Below are 20,227 nucleotides of genomic sequence, written 5' to 3'. Positions count from 1 at the left end.
CTAGATGTCCATCAACAGATGAATGAATAGAAAATTGTGGTACATATACACATGGAATATTACTCAGTCATAAAGAAGAATGACTTTATGACATTTGCCAGTAAATGGATGGATTTGGAGATTCTCACACTAAGTGAGATAAGCCAGTTTGAAAAACCCAAAGGTTTTTGTTTTTGCTGATATGTAAAAGCTAAGCCACAATAAAGGGGAAGAGGGAGAAGAGAAGTAGGTTAAGCAGATTAGACAAAGGGGAATGAAAGGAAGGGAGGAGTATAGGAATAGGAAAGACAGTAGAATATAGCTAACATAATTTTCCAATGTATACACTCACTTAGATAAAGTGAATCCCATTATCATGCCCATCCACAAGAGTGGGGTCCTAAGTAGAATAAGATATATTCCATGCTTGTAATTTTATCAAAATGGATTCTACTGGCATGTATAACTAAGAAGAACCAATAAAAAATAAGTACAAACTAAAAAAAAAAAAAAAAAGTCCTACAAGGCTATAGTAACCCAAACAGCATAGTATTGGTATAAAAGCCAACACAGATCAAATGAACAGAATAGAGATCTGTCCATGCATCTATAGTCAACTGATCATTGACAAAGACCCCCAAATCAGATTTTGGAAAAAAGAATATTCTCTTCAATAAGCATTGTTAGTAAAACTAGATGTTCATGGAAAAATGAAAGCAGAGCCCTATCTCTTACCACACACAAAAATAAACTCAAAAAGTGAGACCTGAACTATGAAACTATAGAAGAAAACATGGGAAACACTTCAGGACCTCACTACAGACAATGATGTTTGAGGAAGATCCTGGAAGCACAAGTAATAAAGCAAAAACAGACAAATGGGATAACAGCAAACCAAGAAAGTTCTCCACAGCAATGAGTGATAAGACAACCCGCAAAAGGAGAGAAATAATCTCAATCTATGCAGCTGACAAGGTATTAATATCCAGAACACGGAGTGTAAAAAAATAACAACAACAACAAAATGATCCAATTAAATCAGGCAAATGATCTGATTGGACATTTCTCAAAAGAAAACATGAAAATGGCCAAAAAGTATATGAAGACACGCTCAACATCATCTGGGAAATGCAAGTCAAGACCACAATGTATTTTCTCTAAAAACAATAGCCATTCTGCCTGGGGTGAGAGAGCCACCAGGTAGAAGGGCCATTATGAAAAGGAGAAAAGAGCCCATGCTGGCAGGATGCAGAGATGGGAGGACACTGTGCAGGGGTCACGGGGACGGGAATCAGTGCAGCTGTTTTGGAAAACAGTACAAAGTTTCCTCCAAAAATTAAGAACAGAACTACCATATGATCCAGTTATCTCACTACTGGTTGTATATCCCAAGGGAATGAAAGAGTTGAATCAGAAAGATACTGGCACTCCATGGTTATTGCAGTGCTCTTCCTGTGAGGTCCTTGCTTAGCATCTGGACGGCCATCTTTAAGTGACAGTCGCCATCTTAAGAAAAAGTTTAGCGTCCAACCCCAAGGGCCTGTCTGAGAGAGGCTCACCACCCTCACACCAACCCCACCCTTACCTGCCCACACTAGGACCCGCCCGGCTCTAATCCCTGAGCCTCCTCCATAAAAGCCTGGAACCCCAAGCCTGTGTTGCCCCTGTCTCCTGGAGAGAGGTGGCCTTTATTTGTTGACAAACTCTCGCGTGTCTCTCCTCCTGGTCTCCAGCTCTCATTTCTCGCTCGCCCATCTCCCAGTTCCTCACTTTCCTTTCAATTCCCAACAGCCAAAATCCAGAGTCCACTGAGGTGACTGATGATTTTTATAAAACGACAGAGACATTATTTGCTTTCATTCTCATTGTGCATTTGGTAGAGTTTCCAGGCTACATGGCATATGATATCACAAGGGATTGGAAGCAGATGAGAAAATCCAGTATTTTCTAATAAACCAGACATTAAAAAGATTTGTAAAAATGTAAAATTGTGTTCTTACAAATTGCATTTAGTTTTTGATAATAGAGTTATTTTTATTAAAAATATTTTGCATTAACATGTCATGGGTTTATTATTATTATTATTATTATTATTTTAAATTTGTTTTAGTTGTAGATGGACACAATACCTTTATTTTATTTATTTTTATCTGGTGCTGAGGTTCGAACCCAGGGCCTCGCATGTGCTAGGCAAGCGCTCTACCACTGAGCTACACCCCAGCCCTATTATTATTATTATTATTATTATTATTATATATTTATTTTTTAGTTATAGGTGGACACAATATCTTTATTTTTATGTGGTGCTGAGGATCAAACCCAGTGCCTCAGGCATGCTAGGTGAGTGCTCTACCTCTGAGCCAAAACCCCAGCTCCCATGGATTTATTATTTTAAAAATGTTTTATTTTATATTATTGCTTTAGATTAATATATAAATATATTATTTATAGTAATATAAATATGTTTATTATTTAAGTTCAATAGAAATAACAAAATGTAATAATATATAAACATAACAAAATAAAAATGTTAAATAAAGCATAATTCAATGATATAAAATTATTCTATGTAATATAGAATAATTTTAAATATTTTTTAGTTGTCATTGGATCTTTATTTTATTTATTTATAGGTGGTGTTGAGAATCAAACTCAGTGCCCCACACATGCTAGGCAAGGGCTCCACCACTGAGCCACAGCCACAGCCCAGAATAATGTATTTTAATACTATGTATTATTCAATATGATTATATTAATATGCTTATTATTTATATTCAATATAAATTCATTTAATGTTCCAATCTCTAACAAGGCATGTGTTGATCAATATAATCCACATAGACAAGAGCTCTTTGGGATCTTCCATGATGTTTAAAATTGTGAAGAGACCAAAATCTCGAAGTGTTGGTGAGCGTAGTGAGAGGAGGGGAGAGATTGTGGGAGGAGGGAAGCCTTACTGATAGGGTGACATTTGGGCAGAGACCTGAAAGAAGACGAGGAATAAGTCAGATAAATTTCTGGGCGTAGAGCATCTCGGCCAAGGGAAGAACGGGTACAAAAGCCAGGAGGTAGAAAAGTGCTAGAATTCTGCAAGAAAAAGAGGTCAATAGGGTTTGCAAAGATGTGAGTGTGAGAAGGAGAACGAGGTAAGATCAGCGAGGTGGTGAGGACGGGAGATCCTGTGTAGGGTATTCAGGAACTTTGGCTTTTACTGAGTGAAGTAGGAGGATACTGGAATGTTGGGAGATTAGAAGGAAGAGTGCTGTTATCAGAAAAAAAAAACTTTTTATTAATATGATTCTAGCTGCCAGGCTGCGAATAGATTACACATAGGCAAAGAAGGAGGAAGAAACTAGTGGGCTGAGTTTTTTTGTTTTGCTTTTTTGTCCTGGGACTTGAACTCAGGGTTGCTTTACCACTCAGCTGCATTTTATTGTTCATCTTGACACAGGGTCTCACTAAGTTTCTGAGGGTGGCCTCCAACTTGTGATCCTCCTGCCTCAGCCTCCCAAGTCACTGGGATTACAGGTGTGCACCACTGACTGTGGGGTGGCTATTTCATTCATCTAGGCAAAAGATGATGGTGGCTTGGAACATCTGGTAGCTTCAGAGTAGCACAAAATATTTGATTTATATTTAGAAGTTATAGCTCTGAAGATTCAGTGATGGATGGATATAATACATGAGAGAAGAAGAAGTAGATGAGGGGCTGGGGTTGTGGCTCAGCAGTGGAGCCCTTGCCTTGCACGTGCGAGGCCCTGGGTTTGATCCTCAGCACTACAGAAAAATAAATAAATAAAATAAAGGTATTGTGTCCATCTACAACAAACTAAAGTTAAAAAAAAAAAAAAGAAGACAGAACACCTGGAATATTGGAGGTTTCACTTACTACTAAGTGGAGGGTCTTGTAGTAAATACCAGAAGATGGCCAGTAAAGATGCCACGTTCAGGACAAATCATATTGTCATATTCTGTGCATATATGTATATATAACAACAAGTCCCACCATTGTGACCACTGTGTGCAATTGTAGTGCACCTTAAAAAATGTGGGAAAAAGGATGTCAGATTTATTATGGCAGCTGTTACTGTGACTACCGTGTGGTTAAAGTTGTGATAATCCGTTGTTGTCTACTACAATAACGTGGCTTCTGTTCGGTCAGACAAGTGCACTTGATAGTATACCAGCCATCACACCTCCATCACTGAGTCCCAACAAACCCGCCATCCCCGGGTTTGACGGTGGTGCTTATCTCTGCAATTTTACCAGGACAAGTGCTGGTTTGGTAGATTAGGACTGCAGCCTCTTGGCCCTTCTACCACAATGGCTCTTTATAGTCACTAAGTGTATATTTTCCAAGTAAGCCCTCAGCAGTGGGTGTAAAACCACAGGGTGGATCCGTGAGCCCAGGGGACCCACTGTGACACAGACTTGGGTTGGAATCGCACTTTCCTTACCACCTGGAATCCCTGTGCCCCACTGGACTCAGACAACCAGAGGCTATCTCACGTCCCATGGTATCATGTTCGCTCAGACTTGGCATGTGATAAATCTCAAAAGGTCTGGGCATCTCCTCCTTTCCAGTTATCCTAATAAATGAATAAAGGTCCCTTTGGGAAGGATCAAGGAAAACTTGTCAGAAATACTTGTGTGATGGCTAGGCGCAGTGGTGCGTGTCTGTAATCTCTTGGGAGGCTGAGGCAAGAGGATGCCAAATTCAAGGCCAGCCTCAGCAATTTAGTAGGACTCTGTCTTTAAATGAAAGACAAAATGATTGGGGATGGAGTCGGATGCGTGGCACATGCTTGTAATCCCTGCAGCTCTGGAAGCTGAGGTAGGAGGATCACGAGTTGAAACTAGCCTCAGCGACTTAGCTTGCAAGACCCTGTCTCTAAATAAAATATATATTTAATAAAAAGGCTGAGGATATTGCTCAGTGGTTAAGCACCCCGGATTCAATCCCTGGTTACCACCGCCCCCCAAATAAAAAGAAAGAAAAAAAAGAAAAATGCTTATGAAGGTATTGCAGGGTTTTTCCTCAGGGAACTTTGTTTTCCCTTAAATTGATGGACTTAATCTATAAAGTGACTTAGATATAGAGACAAGGTGAGGGATCATGATTTTCCATCCTAGAGACTTCTGCTTACAGTTTGTGATTTTAAAAAATTTTTTTAGTTGTTGATAGACCTTTATTTATTTATACGTGGTGCTGAGTATCGAACCCAGTGCCTCACACATGCCAGGCAAGTGGTAACTGAGCCCCAGCCCCAGCCCAGTTTGTGATTTTTTTTAAATCTACAAGTGACATCTTGATATATGAAGGCTGAAATACACGTTTATTGATCTTGTCCCTTTAAACTTTCTTACCTATGAGCCTTCATCACAGATTCCTGTACTAAGGCACCCTGTTTGTTATTCTGGCTTAGTTGTCCATTATGATAATTCTGTTTATTTTGCTTCTGATGATTAAGGGGCCTGCCTGGATTCTGACTTTCTGAAATTTCAGCATCCCAATTGACACTGAGAACCCCAGTTTCATGGAAGTATATCCTACTGTCGATCCTAGGTTATGGATGACAGCAATCACTGAATTTCTCAGCAATCACTGAATTTCTCAGAAACACTGGTGTCCTCTTTACTAGTACATTTATTTATTTTTTTAAAGAGAGAGAGAGAATTTTTAATATTTATTTTTTAGTTATCGGCGGACACAGCATCTTTGTTTGTATGTGGTGCTGAGGATCGAACCCGGGCCGCACGCATGCCAGGCAAGCGCGCTACCGCTTGAGCCACATCCCCAGCCCCTTTACTAGTACATTTCTTATTGCATTAGCAAAGGCACACTGGGCCCTTAGGAGAACAGTCAGGTGGTAGATCCTCTGGGTCTCACATCATAAATCCATTCTAAAATCCACAAACCTTTTGTCTTTCAATATCATGTCAAGACAATTTGGGCATTTCTGCCTTACCACCTGAAGTCTATTATTGAGTCAAGCTTCAAAGATCCATCTTCTGGATTAGTACTAGTTCCAAATATCCTTGCCAGGACATCGAGCCCCAAAACATAGATGAGTACTTCCAATCAATAAAGTCTCCTCTAGCTGGGCAAGTTGGCACATACCTGTAATCCCAGGTGCTTGGGAGGCTCAGGTAGGAAGATTGCAAGTTCAAAGCCAGCCTTGGAAACTTAGAGAGGCACTAAGCAACTCAGTGAGACCCTGTCTCTAAACAAAATACAAAAAAGGGCTGGGGATGTGGCTCAGTGGCTAAGTACGCCTGAGTTCAATCATTGGTACTAAATAAATAAATAGATAGATAAACAAACAACAAATAATAAAGTCTCCTCTATCCATCCTCGTGTTCCACAGCTTCCTGCTATTCCAGATTCACTCCATGTGTTCTCCCAGCTCCAACTGGCTCATATTAGCCAGGGCATGCAATTCTTTTGATACATACCTATTTCTTCCTGTAGTGGGAACTGCTTATCTGTACTTGAATTTATGGAAGACTAACCCTGGAGAAAAAGGGGGTGGCAGGGTGGTATTTGATAAAGACAAGTAACATTTTCTTAGACATCTTTCTCATGTGAGATCTTTGCAGGGCCTCTATGCAAGGGCAGGCTGCTTTTCTCTAGCAAAGAAAGGGTTATTTTTGCTGACCTGGAGTGTTAAGAAGAAGGTAAAATTTCAAGATTGGGTTCATGCACAAAACATCCCGTTCCGGGTCTTGCTCTTCCTGACAAGGTCTTAACGTTGATAAAGGAAAACTGTTGAACTGTTCATTCAGTTTCTTTTGCAGGTCTGCCATCCATTAATCAGATCCCATCTTTACTATTCAATGAGTCTTCTTTATTTTTTGGTACTAGGGATTGAACTCTCAGGCCCCCACTTTTTTTTTTTTTTTTTGATACAGGATCTCACTAAGTTGCTGAGGGTCTTGCTAAGTTGCTGAGACTGATCTTGAACTTGCGATCCTCTTGCCTCAGCCTCCAGAGTTGCTGGGATTATACTTATGCACCACGGTGCCTGGAGAGAAGCTTCTTAAACATTGCATTAGAGACTCTTTGGCTTTCACAGCATCCGTTGAGTTTACAGGTGGCTGACCTGATCTTATAATTTTTTTTCAAGGCTTTCAAAGCAATTAACAAAAGTTAGTCAATCCCTGTTATTGCCTCCATATTATTTAAAGGTCATAGCTATTATATATCTCTATACTTCACCTTCACTCGCATTCCAATTCACCACAGGTGAGTTATTTGATGCTATCATATACCAAGAATTATTAAAATCCCCATTCCCCTTCTTTGGCATCAAACTAAAGAGTGAGTCAGGGGGCCACCAGGATTGTGGCTCAGTGGCAGAGCACTTGCCTAGCATGTGTGAGGTGCTGGGTTCAATTCCTGGCACCACATAAAAATAAACAAATACAATAAAGGCATTGTGTCCATCTGCAACTAAAAAAAATTAAGGAAAAAAAAAAGAGTGAGTTAGTTCCAAATCCCCTCCTGAGTCTACATTGTAGTTTGGAATTAATTGTTTTAGCCAGATTCTTCCAAAAGCAAAAACTGAATCAAAGGCTTACATATAGCGGTTTATTTAGGAACGTGATCCATAAAACATATATGCAGAAGAAGGGTTGGTGGGGGGGCGGGGAATAAGGAAAAGGTGATGTAAAGATAGGTCAGTGAGTCGACCACCATTATAGGTGACTGGTGCTCTGTCCCACAGAATTTTTTGGGGAACTAATATGAAATGCATCCCAGAATCATCAACTAAGAGGAATAAAAAGGGGAAATTTTATCTTTTGACTTCTGAGCCCCATCGGTCAAGAGTGGCCCCCGCATTGTTAACTCTCCTGTGCGTCCATGTTGCCTGTGCAGGAGTCTTTGAAGGTTCTTGCAAAGTCCCAGAGTAGGAAATAGTACATAATGCAGATTCTAAGGGGAGACACTGTCAGGTTATTCTGATCAGCCTGGTCAACTTAGCGAAATCCTGTCTCAAAATAAAGTTTAAAGAGGGTCAACGATATAGTGCAGTGGCAGAGTGCCCTGGAGTTCAACCTTAGAGGCTGAATAGACAACAGACTGGGTTGTGATGAGGCCTAACCCGAGTTACCTCCCCTTAGATAAAAGAGGATGGCAGGTGGTACTTGATAAAGACAGGTAACATTTTGGGACACCTTTCTCTGTGAGATCTTTGCAGGGTCTCCCTGCAAGGGGAGGATGTTTTCTTCCAGCAAGGGACAGGGGTTTCTTCTGCTGACCTGGAAATGGGACCTAGCAATCTGCTTTTTAACAAGCCCTCGAGGTAATTCTGAAGAACACCAAAGTTGGACATGCATGGATCTAGTGGTCCAAGGAAGAAAAAAAAACAGTGCCTGTGAAACACCCTCATGACAATGTTTCCGAGGGACCTGCACAGACGGCTCAGGACAGGGAAGATGGCGGTGCTCTGAGGCAGGACCCCTGGCGGTGGGTGCTCTTCCTGCCCTCCCCTCAGGGAGACTGTGATTGCATGGATTCCTGCTCCTTCTTATGAGAATAAGTCATCCCCAAGGCTGCAGATTTGCCACTTCTTTCTCTCCAGGCCCTGACTCCTTTTTCAGTTCTAGGACTTCTGGTTGCTCTGAGACTGAGAGAGAGGCCTAGAACAAAGTTCTAAGAGAAGCCGGGGTCCCCCCTGCTCCCCCCTGTCTCCTGGAACTGATTGCTGGAAATCCTGGTCCTCTCAGCCCTCTACCTCCAGCCAGATCCTCGGGGACCAAGTCTAAAATACTGCCCTCCCACGCCCTTTGCTTTGGATTTCTCTGACACAAAGGTTTGGTTTTCCCATCCCAATATTAGCTTTTTGTCACTGAATGAAACAGTTCCCCAAGGACGAGAGTACACTGCTCAAGCGCACCCTGCCACTGCCCCCCCAACCCCCCACCCACCCCCCACCCACCCCCTACCCCGTGAGACAAGCCAACCCTCCTCCTGGGCAGATCCTTCCCTCCTTGCACTGAAACCCACATCTCGGTGATTGGATGAGGACCACGGGGTTATCCAGGTATCACAAGTGAGATCCTCCTAAACCAGACAGTTGGAATCCAAGGAACCAAGCAGTAAATTTTCTGACACAGTCAGTTGAGGGGTAAAGGACCACTAAACTGTCAAGCTGAACACCTACAAAAAGTCTGAAGATGGGTAGTTTCATTTGCTTTTTAAAAATGATGTTGCCAGGTGCGGTGGTGCATGCCTATAACCCCAGATGCTCGGAGGCTGAGGCAGGAGGATCGCTAGTTCAAAGCCAACCTCAGCAATTTAGTTTGGCCCTAACTTGGAGACCCTGTCTCTAATAAAATTTTTAAAAGGGCTAGCGATGTGGCTCTGTGGTTAAGTGTCCCTGGGTTCAATACCTGGTACCTAAATAAATAAATATATATAAAAATAAAAATGATGCATGACACCAGGTGTGGTGGTATATGCCCGTAATCTCAGCAGTTTGGGAGGCTGATGCAGGAGGATCACGAGTTCAAGTCCTGCACTCAGCAACTTAGCACAACCCTAACAACTTATTAAGACCCTGTCTAAAATTAAAAAATAAAAAGAACAGGGGATGCAGCTCAGTGGCAAAACCCCTCCAGGTTCAGTACCCCATACAAAAACAAACAGAAAGAGATGTGTGACACTATAATAAAGAGGTGAAACCATTGTGATCTCAGGTTTGACAGGTTTGTCCTGTTGGCAGGTTGGGCCATGAACACAGGTCCTGGGCTAAGAGGGTGGGCAAGTTCAGACTTTTATTTCGCAGAGGTTTCAAGACTCAGAACTATAAGGGCCCCAGAGTTCCACCAGATCATGGGTTTCCAACTTTGGGGTTCATCAGAATCACTCAGAGGTCTTGTTAAAAAGCAGACCGCTGGGCTCATTCCCAGAGTTTCAGATTCAACGGAACTGGGGCAGAACCCCAGATCTCACAAGCTCCCAAGTATGAGGGCTGCTGCCCCAACTCTGCCTACACACCGAAATTATCTGGAGCTTAAAAAACATCCTGGAACTGGGATTCCTCCCCAGCCTATGAAATCCAAATCTCTGGGGGTAGGTCTAAGCATTGGAATTTTTCCAGAGTTCTTTCCCCAGCTCAGGTGATTCAGATGTGCAGTCAGGGTTGAGGACATTGATTCACAGTCCACCAGGCCGGGCGGTTCACCTGGGGGAGCGGGTGCTGTTGTGTGGGGTCCGTGGGGATCGTCGGCTAAGCCTTTTCAATATTGCCCTGGTAGCGAGAGCAGGTTGCCCCTCGTCCCTCTGGGTCCATGACTCTCCCTGCCAGGGTTCACCCAGCGTCTGGCCTAGCCTCAGGAGGGCTAGCCCCCTCCAGGGAAGTGGGTTTGAGTGAAAAGGCTCTTCCTGGACCTGGCCCCAGGTCGGACTCCTCAGCCTTCCTGAGCTCTTCATGAGCACATTCTAGAGTCGGGGGTTGTACCCCTGCTTCCCAGCCAAGGGCCCCCTTCTCCAGCCCAGCCGCCAGGTTCCTGTAACCCCTTCCTGTGGTTTCCATCCCAACCCACCTCTCTACTCTCATTGCCGTCTCACTTGTGATGCTGCGAACTGAACTCAGAGCTCTGGGTGTGTTCAGAGCTGAGAAGAAATGGAATTTGGAAAGCGACACTCAGAACCTGCAGGGGTGTCCAGGCACGTTCAAGGGGGTGAACATGCTTGTTCCCCAAGATATTCTGTGTCCTGCCTGTTCCCAGCCCATCTTCTCGTTTTCCCAGACAGGATCTTCTGGGATTTTTCATCTTCTGACATTTGCAAACAAGTTGGCGGAAGTTTGGTGCAAAGTCAGATCACCAGTTTCCACTGCAGACACATTTTATTTTTTATTTATTTATTTTTATGTGGTGCTGAGGATCGAACCTAGGGCCTCACACGTGCTAGGCGAGCACTCTACCACTGAGCCACAACCTCAGCTTCTTATTTTTTTTAAATATATATTTTTAGTTAATAATTGGACACAATATCTTTATTTTATTTTTATGTGGTGCTGAGGATGGAACCCAGGGCCTGCATATGCTAGGCGAGCGCTCTACCGCTGAGCCACAACCCCAGCCCCATTACTGACACATTTTCAAACAATACTATTTATAAAAATTTTAATGAGTTTCACATCAGCATTTTTTGGGGGAGGGGGTGGGGGCAGTTTTGGGGATTGAACCCTGTGGTGCTCTACCACTGATCTGCACCCCCAGCCCTACTTATTTATTTATTGGTACCAGGGATTGAACCCAGGGGCACTTAACCTCAGAGCCATATCCCCAGTCCTTTTATTTTTTATTTATTTATTTTTTATTGAGACAGGGTCCCACTAAGTTGCTGAGGCTGATTTTGAACTTGCAATCCTTCTGCCTCAGGCTCCTGAGCTGCTGGAGATTACAGTCCTGTACCACTGCATTCAGCTGCCCTTTTTATTTTTGGAGACAGAGTCTCTCTAAGTTGCCCAAGCTGGCCTTGAACTTGTGCTCCTCCTGCCTCAGCCTCCCAAGCAGCTCTTTTCTCCTGTTCTTGATGGTTTTCCATTGCTGTATAGTCAGGGCATAGAACAGTACCTGGCATATAGCTGGTGCTCAATAAATATTTGCTGCATATTTAAATGATTAATAAAGTAAGTATTTAGAGTGGGAAGGATAATATGATGAGCAAACTTACCTAAGAAAAGAAGATAAAGGCAAGACAGCTAGCCAGAGAGCACGGCACAGCCAAGGGTGCGAGACATACTTCTTTCCCCTCAGCCCCCGCCCCGCCCTGGCCTGGGCGGCTGTTGTTGGTCCTCAAGCTTAGGATGAAGGTGGTAGGAGAAAGACAGGAACAGTGACTTTGCTCACTGCCAGGCGGCCGTTGCCTCGGTGTGGCTGGGCCTGGAAGAGAAGACAGGAGGAAACGGAACCCAGTGGGAAGGGCAGGTGAGGCCCCCCAGCTCTGAACACGCCCAGAGCTCTGGGTGCAGTTAGCAGCACCCCAACTGAGATGGGCAATGAGAACAGGGAGGCGGGTGGGGACCGAAACTGCAGGAGAGTGTTAAATCCCCGGATCTAGATGGGACTCTGCTCACACCCAGGGCTGCTTTGCCTGGGTGGAGCCAAGGTTGCACACCTCACCTCAGGAGCTGTGCACCTGCTGTCCCCTCTGCCTGGGATGCCCTCTCCCCTAAGTCATGCGATCCCCTCCCTCACTTCTTCCCGTCTCTCCTGAAGCCTTTCCTTTCACACGTCTGATAGCACCATGGTCACCCTGTCCTCTGGCCCAACTTATTTCCTTCATCGTCTGTATCTATCCGTGTGACCTTGCGTATGGAGCTCAAAAGCTATTAAAGTGCAGTTGTGGCTCAGTGGTAGAGCACTTGCTTAGCATGTGTGAGGCACTGGGTTCGATCCTCAGCACCTCATGAAAATAAATAAATAAAATAAAAGTATTGTGTTCATCTACAACTAAAAATTTTATTTAAAAAAAAGCTATTAGAGGAAAAACTGAATGGTTATGGTTTTGCTGAGTGGCATTAAGATCTATAGTTCTCAGCCAGGCATGACAGCGCACGCCTGTAATTCCAGCAGTTTGGGAGGCTGAGGCAGGAGGATCTCAAGTTCAAAGCCAGCCTCAGCAAAAGCAAGGCATTAAGCAACTCAGGGAGACCCTGTCTCTAAATAAAATACAAAATAGAGCTGGGATGTGGCTCGGTAGTCAAGTGCCCTTGAGTTCAATCCCTGGTACCAAAAGACAAAAACAAACAACAACAACAAAAAGATGTATAGCTCTCATATTCACCTGCCTCTTGGTACCTAGGCAGGGCTGTAGAAGGAAGGCCCCAGAACAGCCAGCCCTGACCCTGGACGGGCGCTAGAGGAGGCTAAGTTCTCCATGTACCTGGCTCCTTCTGATCCCTCTTTGGCAGCTGTGAGCTACTCAGAGGGACCAGTTCTTGGCAGATCTTAAGGAACAGCCAGGCATAGTGGTGCACGCCTGTAATCACAGCAATTCTGGAGGCTGAGGTAGGAGGATCACAAGTCGAAGGCCAGCCTGGGTACCTTAGCAAGTCCCTGCCTTAAAATAAAAAATAAAATAAGGGTCATAGGGAAACATGTATTTTTGGAATCAATCCCTAGTTACACATGCGTGTGTGTGTACACACACAAGCACACACATATACACTTGAAGAAATCATCTCACCCACATCATCCTGTTTCCTCCAGCCCTGCTGGACCAGGGTCCCTCACCAGATCCAGAAGAGAACTGTTGTGGGTTAGATATGAGGTGTCCCCTCATATAAGTTACGAGAGCCTTAACCTATTCATACCGCTATTACCCTTAGGGATTAACTAGGTGTAACTGTAGGAAGCAAGTAGAGTATGGCTGCAGGAGCTGGGTGCTTAGGGGCATGGCTTTGGGGTGTACATTTGTCCTAGGAGAGTGGAGAGGTCTTCTTCTGCCTGGCTCCCCGTAGGCTGCAGTCACACCATGCATCTAGAAGCAAGATCTTTGTCCCCTGCTGCTCCTCCTGCTTTTCCTCTGAAGGAGGCCCAGTTAGGCATCTGAGAGCTAATTGAACATGCTCCTTTTCATGTTCAAAACTAAGGACAGGGCTGGGGATGTGGCTCAAGTGGTAGCGCACTTGCCTGGCATGTGTGCGGCCGGGGTTCGATCCTCAGCACCACATACAAACAAAGATGTTGTCTCTGCCGAAAACTAAAATGTAAAATTGTGTTCTTACAAATTGCATTTAGTTTTTGATAATAGAGTTATTTTTATTAAAAATATTTTGCATTAACATGTCANTTAAAAGGACAGGGGATGTAGCTCAGTGGTAGAGCACCCCTGTGTTAAATCCCCAGTTCAAAAAAGAAAAAGTTTTCCTTCATCTGTAAAATAAAAATGACAGTACCTTGGGGAGAAAAGTTTGTAAGAAGGCAGTTATTGCAAACCCATTTTTTTCCGTTCTATTCATTTAGCGCATTCCATTAGATGTGTATAAGAGACAGACCAGAGGCTGAGGAGGCTCTGGCAGGAGGATCGAAAGTTCAAGGCTGGCCTCAGCATCTTAGCAAGGCTGTAAGCAACTTACCAGGATTCTGTCTCAGAATGGAAAATCAAAAAGGCTTGGGGCTGGGGATGTGGCTCAAGCGGTAGCGCGCTCGCCTGTCATGTGTGCGACCCGGGTTCGATCCTCAGCACCACATACAAACAAAGATGTTGTGTCCGCCGAAAACTAAAAAATAAATATTAAAATTCTCTCTCTCTAAAAAAGATAAATAAATAAGATGTCCTTTTTAAAAAAAAAAAAAAAGGCTGGGGATGTGGTTCTGTAGTTAAGCGCCCCTGGATTCCATCCTAGTACCAAAAAAAGAAAAAAAAAAAAAAAAAGGACTGAGGCCCCGTTGTCCTGTTGTCCTATGCCTCAGAAAGTTCTCACAGTTCTGAGGCCAGCAGCAGGAGGAACGGGAGGGGAGAAAAGGCACAGCCACACCGTTTGCCATTCACTCACATGTTTCCTATAACAGAGTAATCACCACGTCTTATGCTACGGGAAACCGAGCACACAGCCTGTGTTTTGGGGCATTAACCTGCACACCAACGCCTAAGAGGTTAGTATTACTGTCTCCACATAACAGAAGAGAAAACCGAGGTTCTAACAATCGGTCCAAAATCTCCTGGGGCCAGAGTTGGAACTCTGACTGACTCTGACTATGTCCTCTCATTCGGGGCTAGGCTCTCACTTTCCTGCCTTTCAAAACTGGTCAGGAACTAACTGCAGATTCCCAACAGGAAAGGCCACTTCTGAGCACTGAAACAGGGCTTCTGGGCCTTAGAAATTGAGTCTACAACTGTGCGTGTGTGTGTGTGTGTGTGTGTTCCTGGGTATTGAACATAGGAGCACTCTACCACTGAGCTACATCCCCAAGCTCCCATTCCTTCTTTAAAATTTTGAGACAGGGTCTCATTATGTTGCCCAGGCTGGCCTCAATCTTTTGATCCTCCTGCCTCAGCCTCCCAAGTTGCAGGAATTATACTTGTGCACCTCTGCTCCTGGTTTTGAGTCTACACCTTGTACATCCTGAAAACAGAGCATAGGCCTGGCATGGTCATACATGCTTGTAATCCCAGTGACTTGGGAGGCTGAGGCAGGAGGATCCCAAGTTCAAGTCCAGCCTTAGCAACTTAGTAAGACCCTGTCCCCCCCCCCAAAAAAAAAAGGACTGGGGACATGGCTCAGTGGTAGGGCATGCCTGAGTTCAACCCCCAGTACTAAAACAAAACAAAACAGAGCATGGTTGTGTTCTGTTTGGTGGGAACATTACCCTAGCACTTAGCACCACACCTGGCCCATAACAAGAATTCAAATGGAATGCGCTAAATGAATAGAACGGAAAAAAATGGGTTTGCAATAACTGCCTTCTTACAAACTTTTCTCCCCAAGGTACTGTCATTTTTATTTTACAGATGAAGGAAAACTTTTTCTTTTTTGAACTGGGGATTTAACACAGGGGTGCTCTACCTCTGAGCTACATCCCCTGTCCTTTTAATTTTTTTTTTAAGACAGTCTCATTAAGTTGCTGTGGCGTCGCTAAGTTGCCAAGGCTAACCCTTGAACTTGCCATCCTCCTGCCTCAGCCCCCTGAGTTGCTGATCACAGGTGTGCATCACTGCGCCCGGACAGGTGAAGGAAGATTTAACAAACATAAGTAATCTCATCCTGAGAAACTTTTATGTGGAGGCTAATACGAAGACCCTCTGGAGAGAAAAGGCCATGTTTAATTGTTATGGTGCCATGCATGTAAATGCAACCGCATTTTTCACAGTGCTACAGCGGCAGTTGTTTGGAGAGGAGATGGAAGTCAGGGGTTTGTTCATCCCAAAAAAGTGGCGAGCATTCTAAGCATAGTCTTTGTTCTATTTTCATATCAGAGTGTGCAGGTAAAAAGGAATCCCCTCGTCTCCTTTAGCCGTGAAATTAGGCTGGGCATTAACACAGTATCTCTTCCCGTGGAAGGCCTTCCGACACTCCCGTCCAGGGTTAGGAACTCCCCCTACTGTCCCCATGGGCCTGGCTATGCCATTCCAACCCTCTGCAGTCTGATCTGCTGACTTATTTTACCCCCTGCAGATGGAGCCCCGACCCAGGCAGAAGCTACATCTTGTTTAGTTGAATCCCCGATGCCTGGCACAGTGTCCGGCACACAGTAGGTGCTCAATATAGATTTGTCAAATGAAGGAAAGCTCTGCCTTTTCCGGGATCTTCTCTGTTTCAGAGTTGTGTCCCTGGGGCTTTAGCTGATGGTCCTTCCCGAATGTGCCCATCCTAGGTCCCCAGCCCCTGCTGCCCATCCTCCTCCAGCCAATGACAGAAGAATGCATCAGGACTGTCCTGCTCCCTCCATCCGTTCCTTTCCTCAGAGTCACCATGTGTCCCAGAGTGTGTAGGAGCGGGCAACCCATTTGCTCACCCTGCTTAGCCAATGATCACCACATCTGTTGGATGTTTGCAAACATGCAAACATTTTAACCAGCAATGGACACTCATTATTTGGAATCCCAACAGGAAATAGTACTGCCCCGGCAGATAAGGAAACCACGACTCAAAGAGGGCTCAGTAACTTGCCCAAGTTCATGCAGTAAAGATACGACGAAGGAAGGGAGAAGGAAGGAAGGAAGGACCGCATCAACGAAGCAATGGCAAATACTTTAGTGACTCAGGTGCAATTTCTGCTTTCTCTCCCGTAAACATTGGGGATGGGTCAATGAAACTAAAGGAGCCAAGTGCCTTTGGGGATTCCTGAGCTAAGAAAGCTGGGAACAGGAAAGAGGTGACCCTGGTAGAAGCAGCTCTGAGCCACCTCGAGTTACTCAGTAACCTCAGCTTCTTGGTCCCAGGGGCAGCCTGGCTGGGCCGGGCAGCACACGCTAGTTCCCTTTGGCTACCCTTCAGGTGCTGGGCTGGTCACAGGTGACCAGAGATAGAAGGTCAAAGATTGGGTAGACCACAGACCAGTAAGGATGGGAGCTGGCGGTGCAGTATCCCCTCTGAGGCCTGGGATAGAGGGAGGAGTGAAGGGAGGAGCCCCTCACCGTGACGTCAGAGCTACCAAGATCATAGAAGGCAGGAAGGGAGGACCCAGGGTCTGGCATAAGCTGGCGATCCAAAAGGAAAATGTGGACTGAACCTCTCCACGGCATTTAGTGGTAGGTGATCCAGGGTAGACCTCCCAGGCAGCAGCCTGGCAGGGGAGTCCTTGGGGGTAGGGGGAGAATGGACACCCTCATAACTGGTTTTTGCTCTTTGCTGGAATAGGGCTAATACTAGCTGGCACCCATGGATTGTTAAAATAGCAAAATCAAGCTGGGCATGGCTGGGCACTGTGGACATGCCCATAATCCCAGTGATCGGGAGACTGAGGCAGGAGGATGGCAAGTTTGAGGCCAGCTTCAGCGACTTAACGACACATTGTCTCAAAAAGGGCTGAGGATGCAGTTCAGGGGTAGGGTGTTCCTGGGTTCAATCTCCAGTTTGGGGGTGGAGGGACAAAGGGAGACAGCAGGTGTGACAGAAATGGAGGAAGCTAGAATCAGAAAGGTAGCACCCAGGTGCTGGGAGGCCCCAGTCCATTTCTCCCTGTTCTCTGGTTTTTCGGGTTTTCAAGACTCCTCCCCTCTTAGGTCCTGTCTAGAACCTGCTGGGACAGCCCAGAGCAAGCTGGCTTCCAAATGGGGCTCAGGACGTCTCTGGGGCAGAAGGTTAGGCCTGGGAGGAGCCCCCGAATGCTGAATCATGCTCCAAAGGCTGATGACCAGACACCCTCCCCACCCATTCTCTAGGGGGGCCGGAAAACAGCCTTCCTGCTGACCAAGGAGAGATAGAAAGTCTCTGGGGAGGGGCCACCAAGGACCAGACAGACTATTGAGCCCCTGGAAGCCAAGCTACCGAGGCTGACCCCTGCTTCCTCATGTGCCCTGGTTGGGCACTTAGGTGAGGAACACCGGAAATCAAGAATCCATTTGTCGGGCTGGGGCTGTGGCTCAGCGGTAGAGCGCTCATTTAGCATGTGCGAGGCCCTGGGTTCAATTCTCAGCACCACATAAAAATAAGTAAACAAATAAAAATATTGTGTCCAACTACAACTAAAAAAGTAAATATTAAAGAAAAAAGAATCCAATTGTCCTCCAAAATCCAAGCAAGACTGGAGACTTGAGTCCCTGAGGGGAGGAGGGGAGGGGGAGAGGTAAACTGGGGGAAGGGGCAAAGGAGAGAAAAGGAAGAGGGTCCAGAACTCTGCTGTGTCACTATCCCTGCTCAAGGACATTCCTGAGAAGGGGCAGACCTCTCATGGACTGTAGGTGCCAGGGCCTCTCACCTACTTAGAGCCCTTCAGTAGCTCAGCACCCACTGACTGGAAGTCATGTGCTTTAGCCGGGCTTTTGAGGCCTCAGCTCCTGAACACACTTCTGTCTCTGCTGCTCTCACTTCTTGGAAATGTCCCCTCGTCCTTCTTCCCTTGCCCAGTTCCTAAGATTGTCCTTCCAGACTGCCTTCCAACATCACCTCTGCGGCCAGCAATGCTCCATCTCCTTTCTTCTGTTATCCCACCCCTGTGGGCTCTGAGCCCCTCCTCCTAGACCCCCACAGCCTTTGCACTTCTCTGGGTCACACACCAGGAGAATCAAAGTTCAAGGCCAGCCTGGGCAATTTAGCAAGATCCTGTCTCAAGATAAAAATTAAAAAGGGGTCCGGGTGTAGCTCAATGGTAGGGCACCCCTGTGTAACACACCCACACACACACCTTTCTAAGAGTCTATGTCAGGGCTGGACAGTGGCTCCTAGGGGAAGGAGCCCTCTGGTTCATTTCCATCGCCTGTCACAGCAGCTCTCAGTAAACGTCTGCCACCTCCCTGTGGACCCCTGGGATGCAAATCTTGCTTGTGTAAAGAGAGACTCAACTCCTAACAGAGAAGACCCTCCTTCCAGCTAGCCTCCCTCTCTCCAGCTGCAGAGGCAGCCAGGAACTGTCACATCACGCTGGGCAGGGCCAGGAGCAGGTTTCGGTGTGCGAACCCCACCCTCAGCCTGCTGCACTGGGTGATGTTCAGATTGGGGGTGGGGAGGCAGGGGAGGCTTGGCACAGGATAAGGGACTCCATTGCCCAGCCTGGTAAATAGTCCTGCCTGGAGAGCCTTTAATCTCCATTATCGATCTTCGTCTTTTTTCAGTAAAGATTGACCACTACCAGGTCAGCACAGCTGTGCCCTAGCAGGACAGAACTCGGGGCGCCTTTACAAGGTCACTTCCAAGGACCTGTCCTGGCCGGAAGAACGGCAGAATCAACTGGACCAAGAGAGAGAGGATCTGGGGGTCCGAACACCGACCTCAAGCGGTGGGCCCAGACCCCTGCTGCAGGATGCTCTGGCTCCGGGCTCGGACGTGGAGCCGCGGAGGTCGGGCCTCCCGGGGGCGTGGCCTCCCGGGGGCGTGGCCTCCCGGGGGTGGGGCTTCTGCCGGGCGAAACCTGCCGGGCTCCTCCCGGCGGAGTCAGCCCCGAGCCGCGCGCTGGGAGTCCCGCCGGAGCTGGCGACTTCACAGCCTCTGTCCCATGGCCGGATCTCCCCGCCGCGCCGCGAGCCGGCGACTGCAGCTGCCCCTGCTGTGCCTCCTCTTCCAGGCTGTCACCATCATCCTCTTTGCCATCTTTGTCCGCTACAACCACGAAACCGACGCTGCCCGCTGGCACTGGGGCAACCTCAGTTACGCGAACAATGAATTTTACTTTCGTTACCCAAGTGAGTGCGGGTGAGGGCGTGGAGGGGACCTGAAGACCCTCCACGCTCCTGGGTGTCTTGGGAGGGAGCTCTTGGGTGCTCAGATCTGTCCCTAGGTGGGCAACCCTCTCGCTGAGATGAAGGGGCCCCGAATTGGAAATAACCCTTTCTCTAGTGCCTGCCAGGTTCCGGGTACTGTGCTGAGGATGGCACATGCCTTCCCATTTAGGCTATGAGACAAAGGTGAGGTTCAGAGAGGTTAAGTGGTTGATTCAGAGACACACAGGAAGAAGTAGGGGAGTTGGGATTTGAATCCAGATCTAAAGCCCCACTTTTAGCCATTCTCTTGCCCCACTTCCCATTTGACCTAACTGGGCTTTCCTAGGCTGTTCCAGAGAATTGGCCTGTTCTAGGGGCTTTGCCCTCACTACAGGAAAGAGAATTTAGCTGGGCAAGAGGTGTGGGGGG

General features: G+C 46.4%; 1 protein-coding gene across 2 annotated transcripts in view; it reads left to right on the top strand.

Annotated features, from left to right (window-relative positions):
• Window positions 1–17,093: 17,093 nt before the first annotated feature.
• The window catches only part of Rhbg (Rh family B glycoprotein), an 18,065-nt gene continuing 14,931 nt past the window's right edge, over window positions 17,094–20,227 (top strand). Inside the window, exons 1-2 of one of the 2 annotated variants that reach the window (XM_048814695.1) lie at window positions 17,094–17,191; window positions 19,214–19,780. In XM_048814695.1, coding sequence (XP_048670652.1) covers window positions 19,402–19,780 — 379 coding nt within the window. In that variant the 5' untranslated portion in view covers window positions 17,094–17,191; window positions 19,214–19,401. The remainder of the gene's footprint in view (window positions 17,192–19,213; window positions 19,781–20,227) is intronic. The other variant, XM_015502725.2, reaches the window with a different exon arrangement.

This window comes from Marmota marmota, unplaced genomic scaffold (genome assembly GCF_001458135.2).
Source record: "Marmota marmota marmota unplaced genomic scaffold, marMar, whole genome shotgun sequence".
Lineage (NCBI taxonomy): Eukaryota > Metazoa > Chordata > Mammalia > Rodentia > Sciuridae > Marmota > Marmota marmota.
Note: the sequence above shows the minus strand (reverse complement) of the source record. Positions and strands in the feature narration are given on the sequence as shown.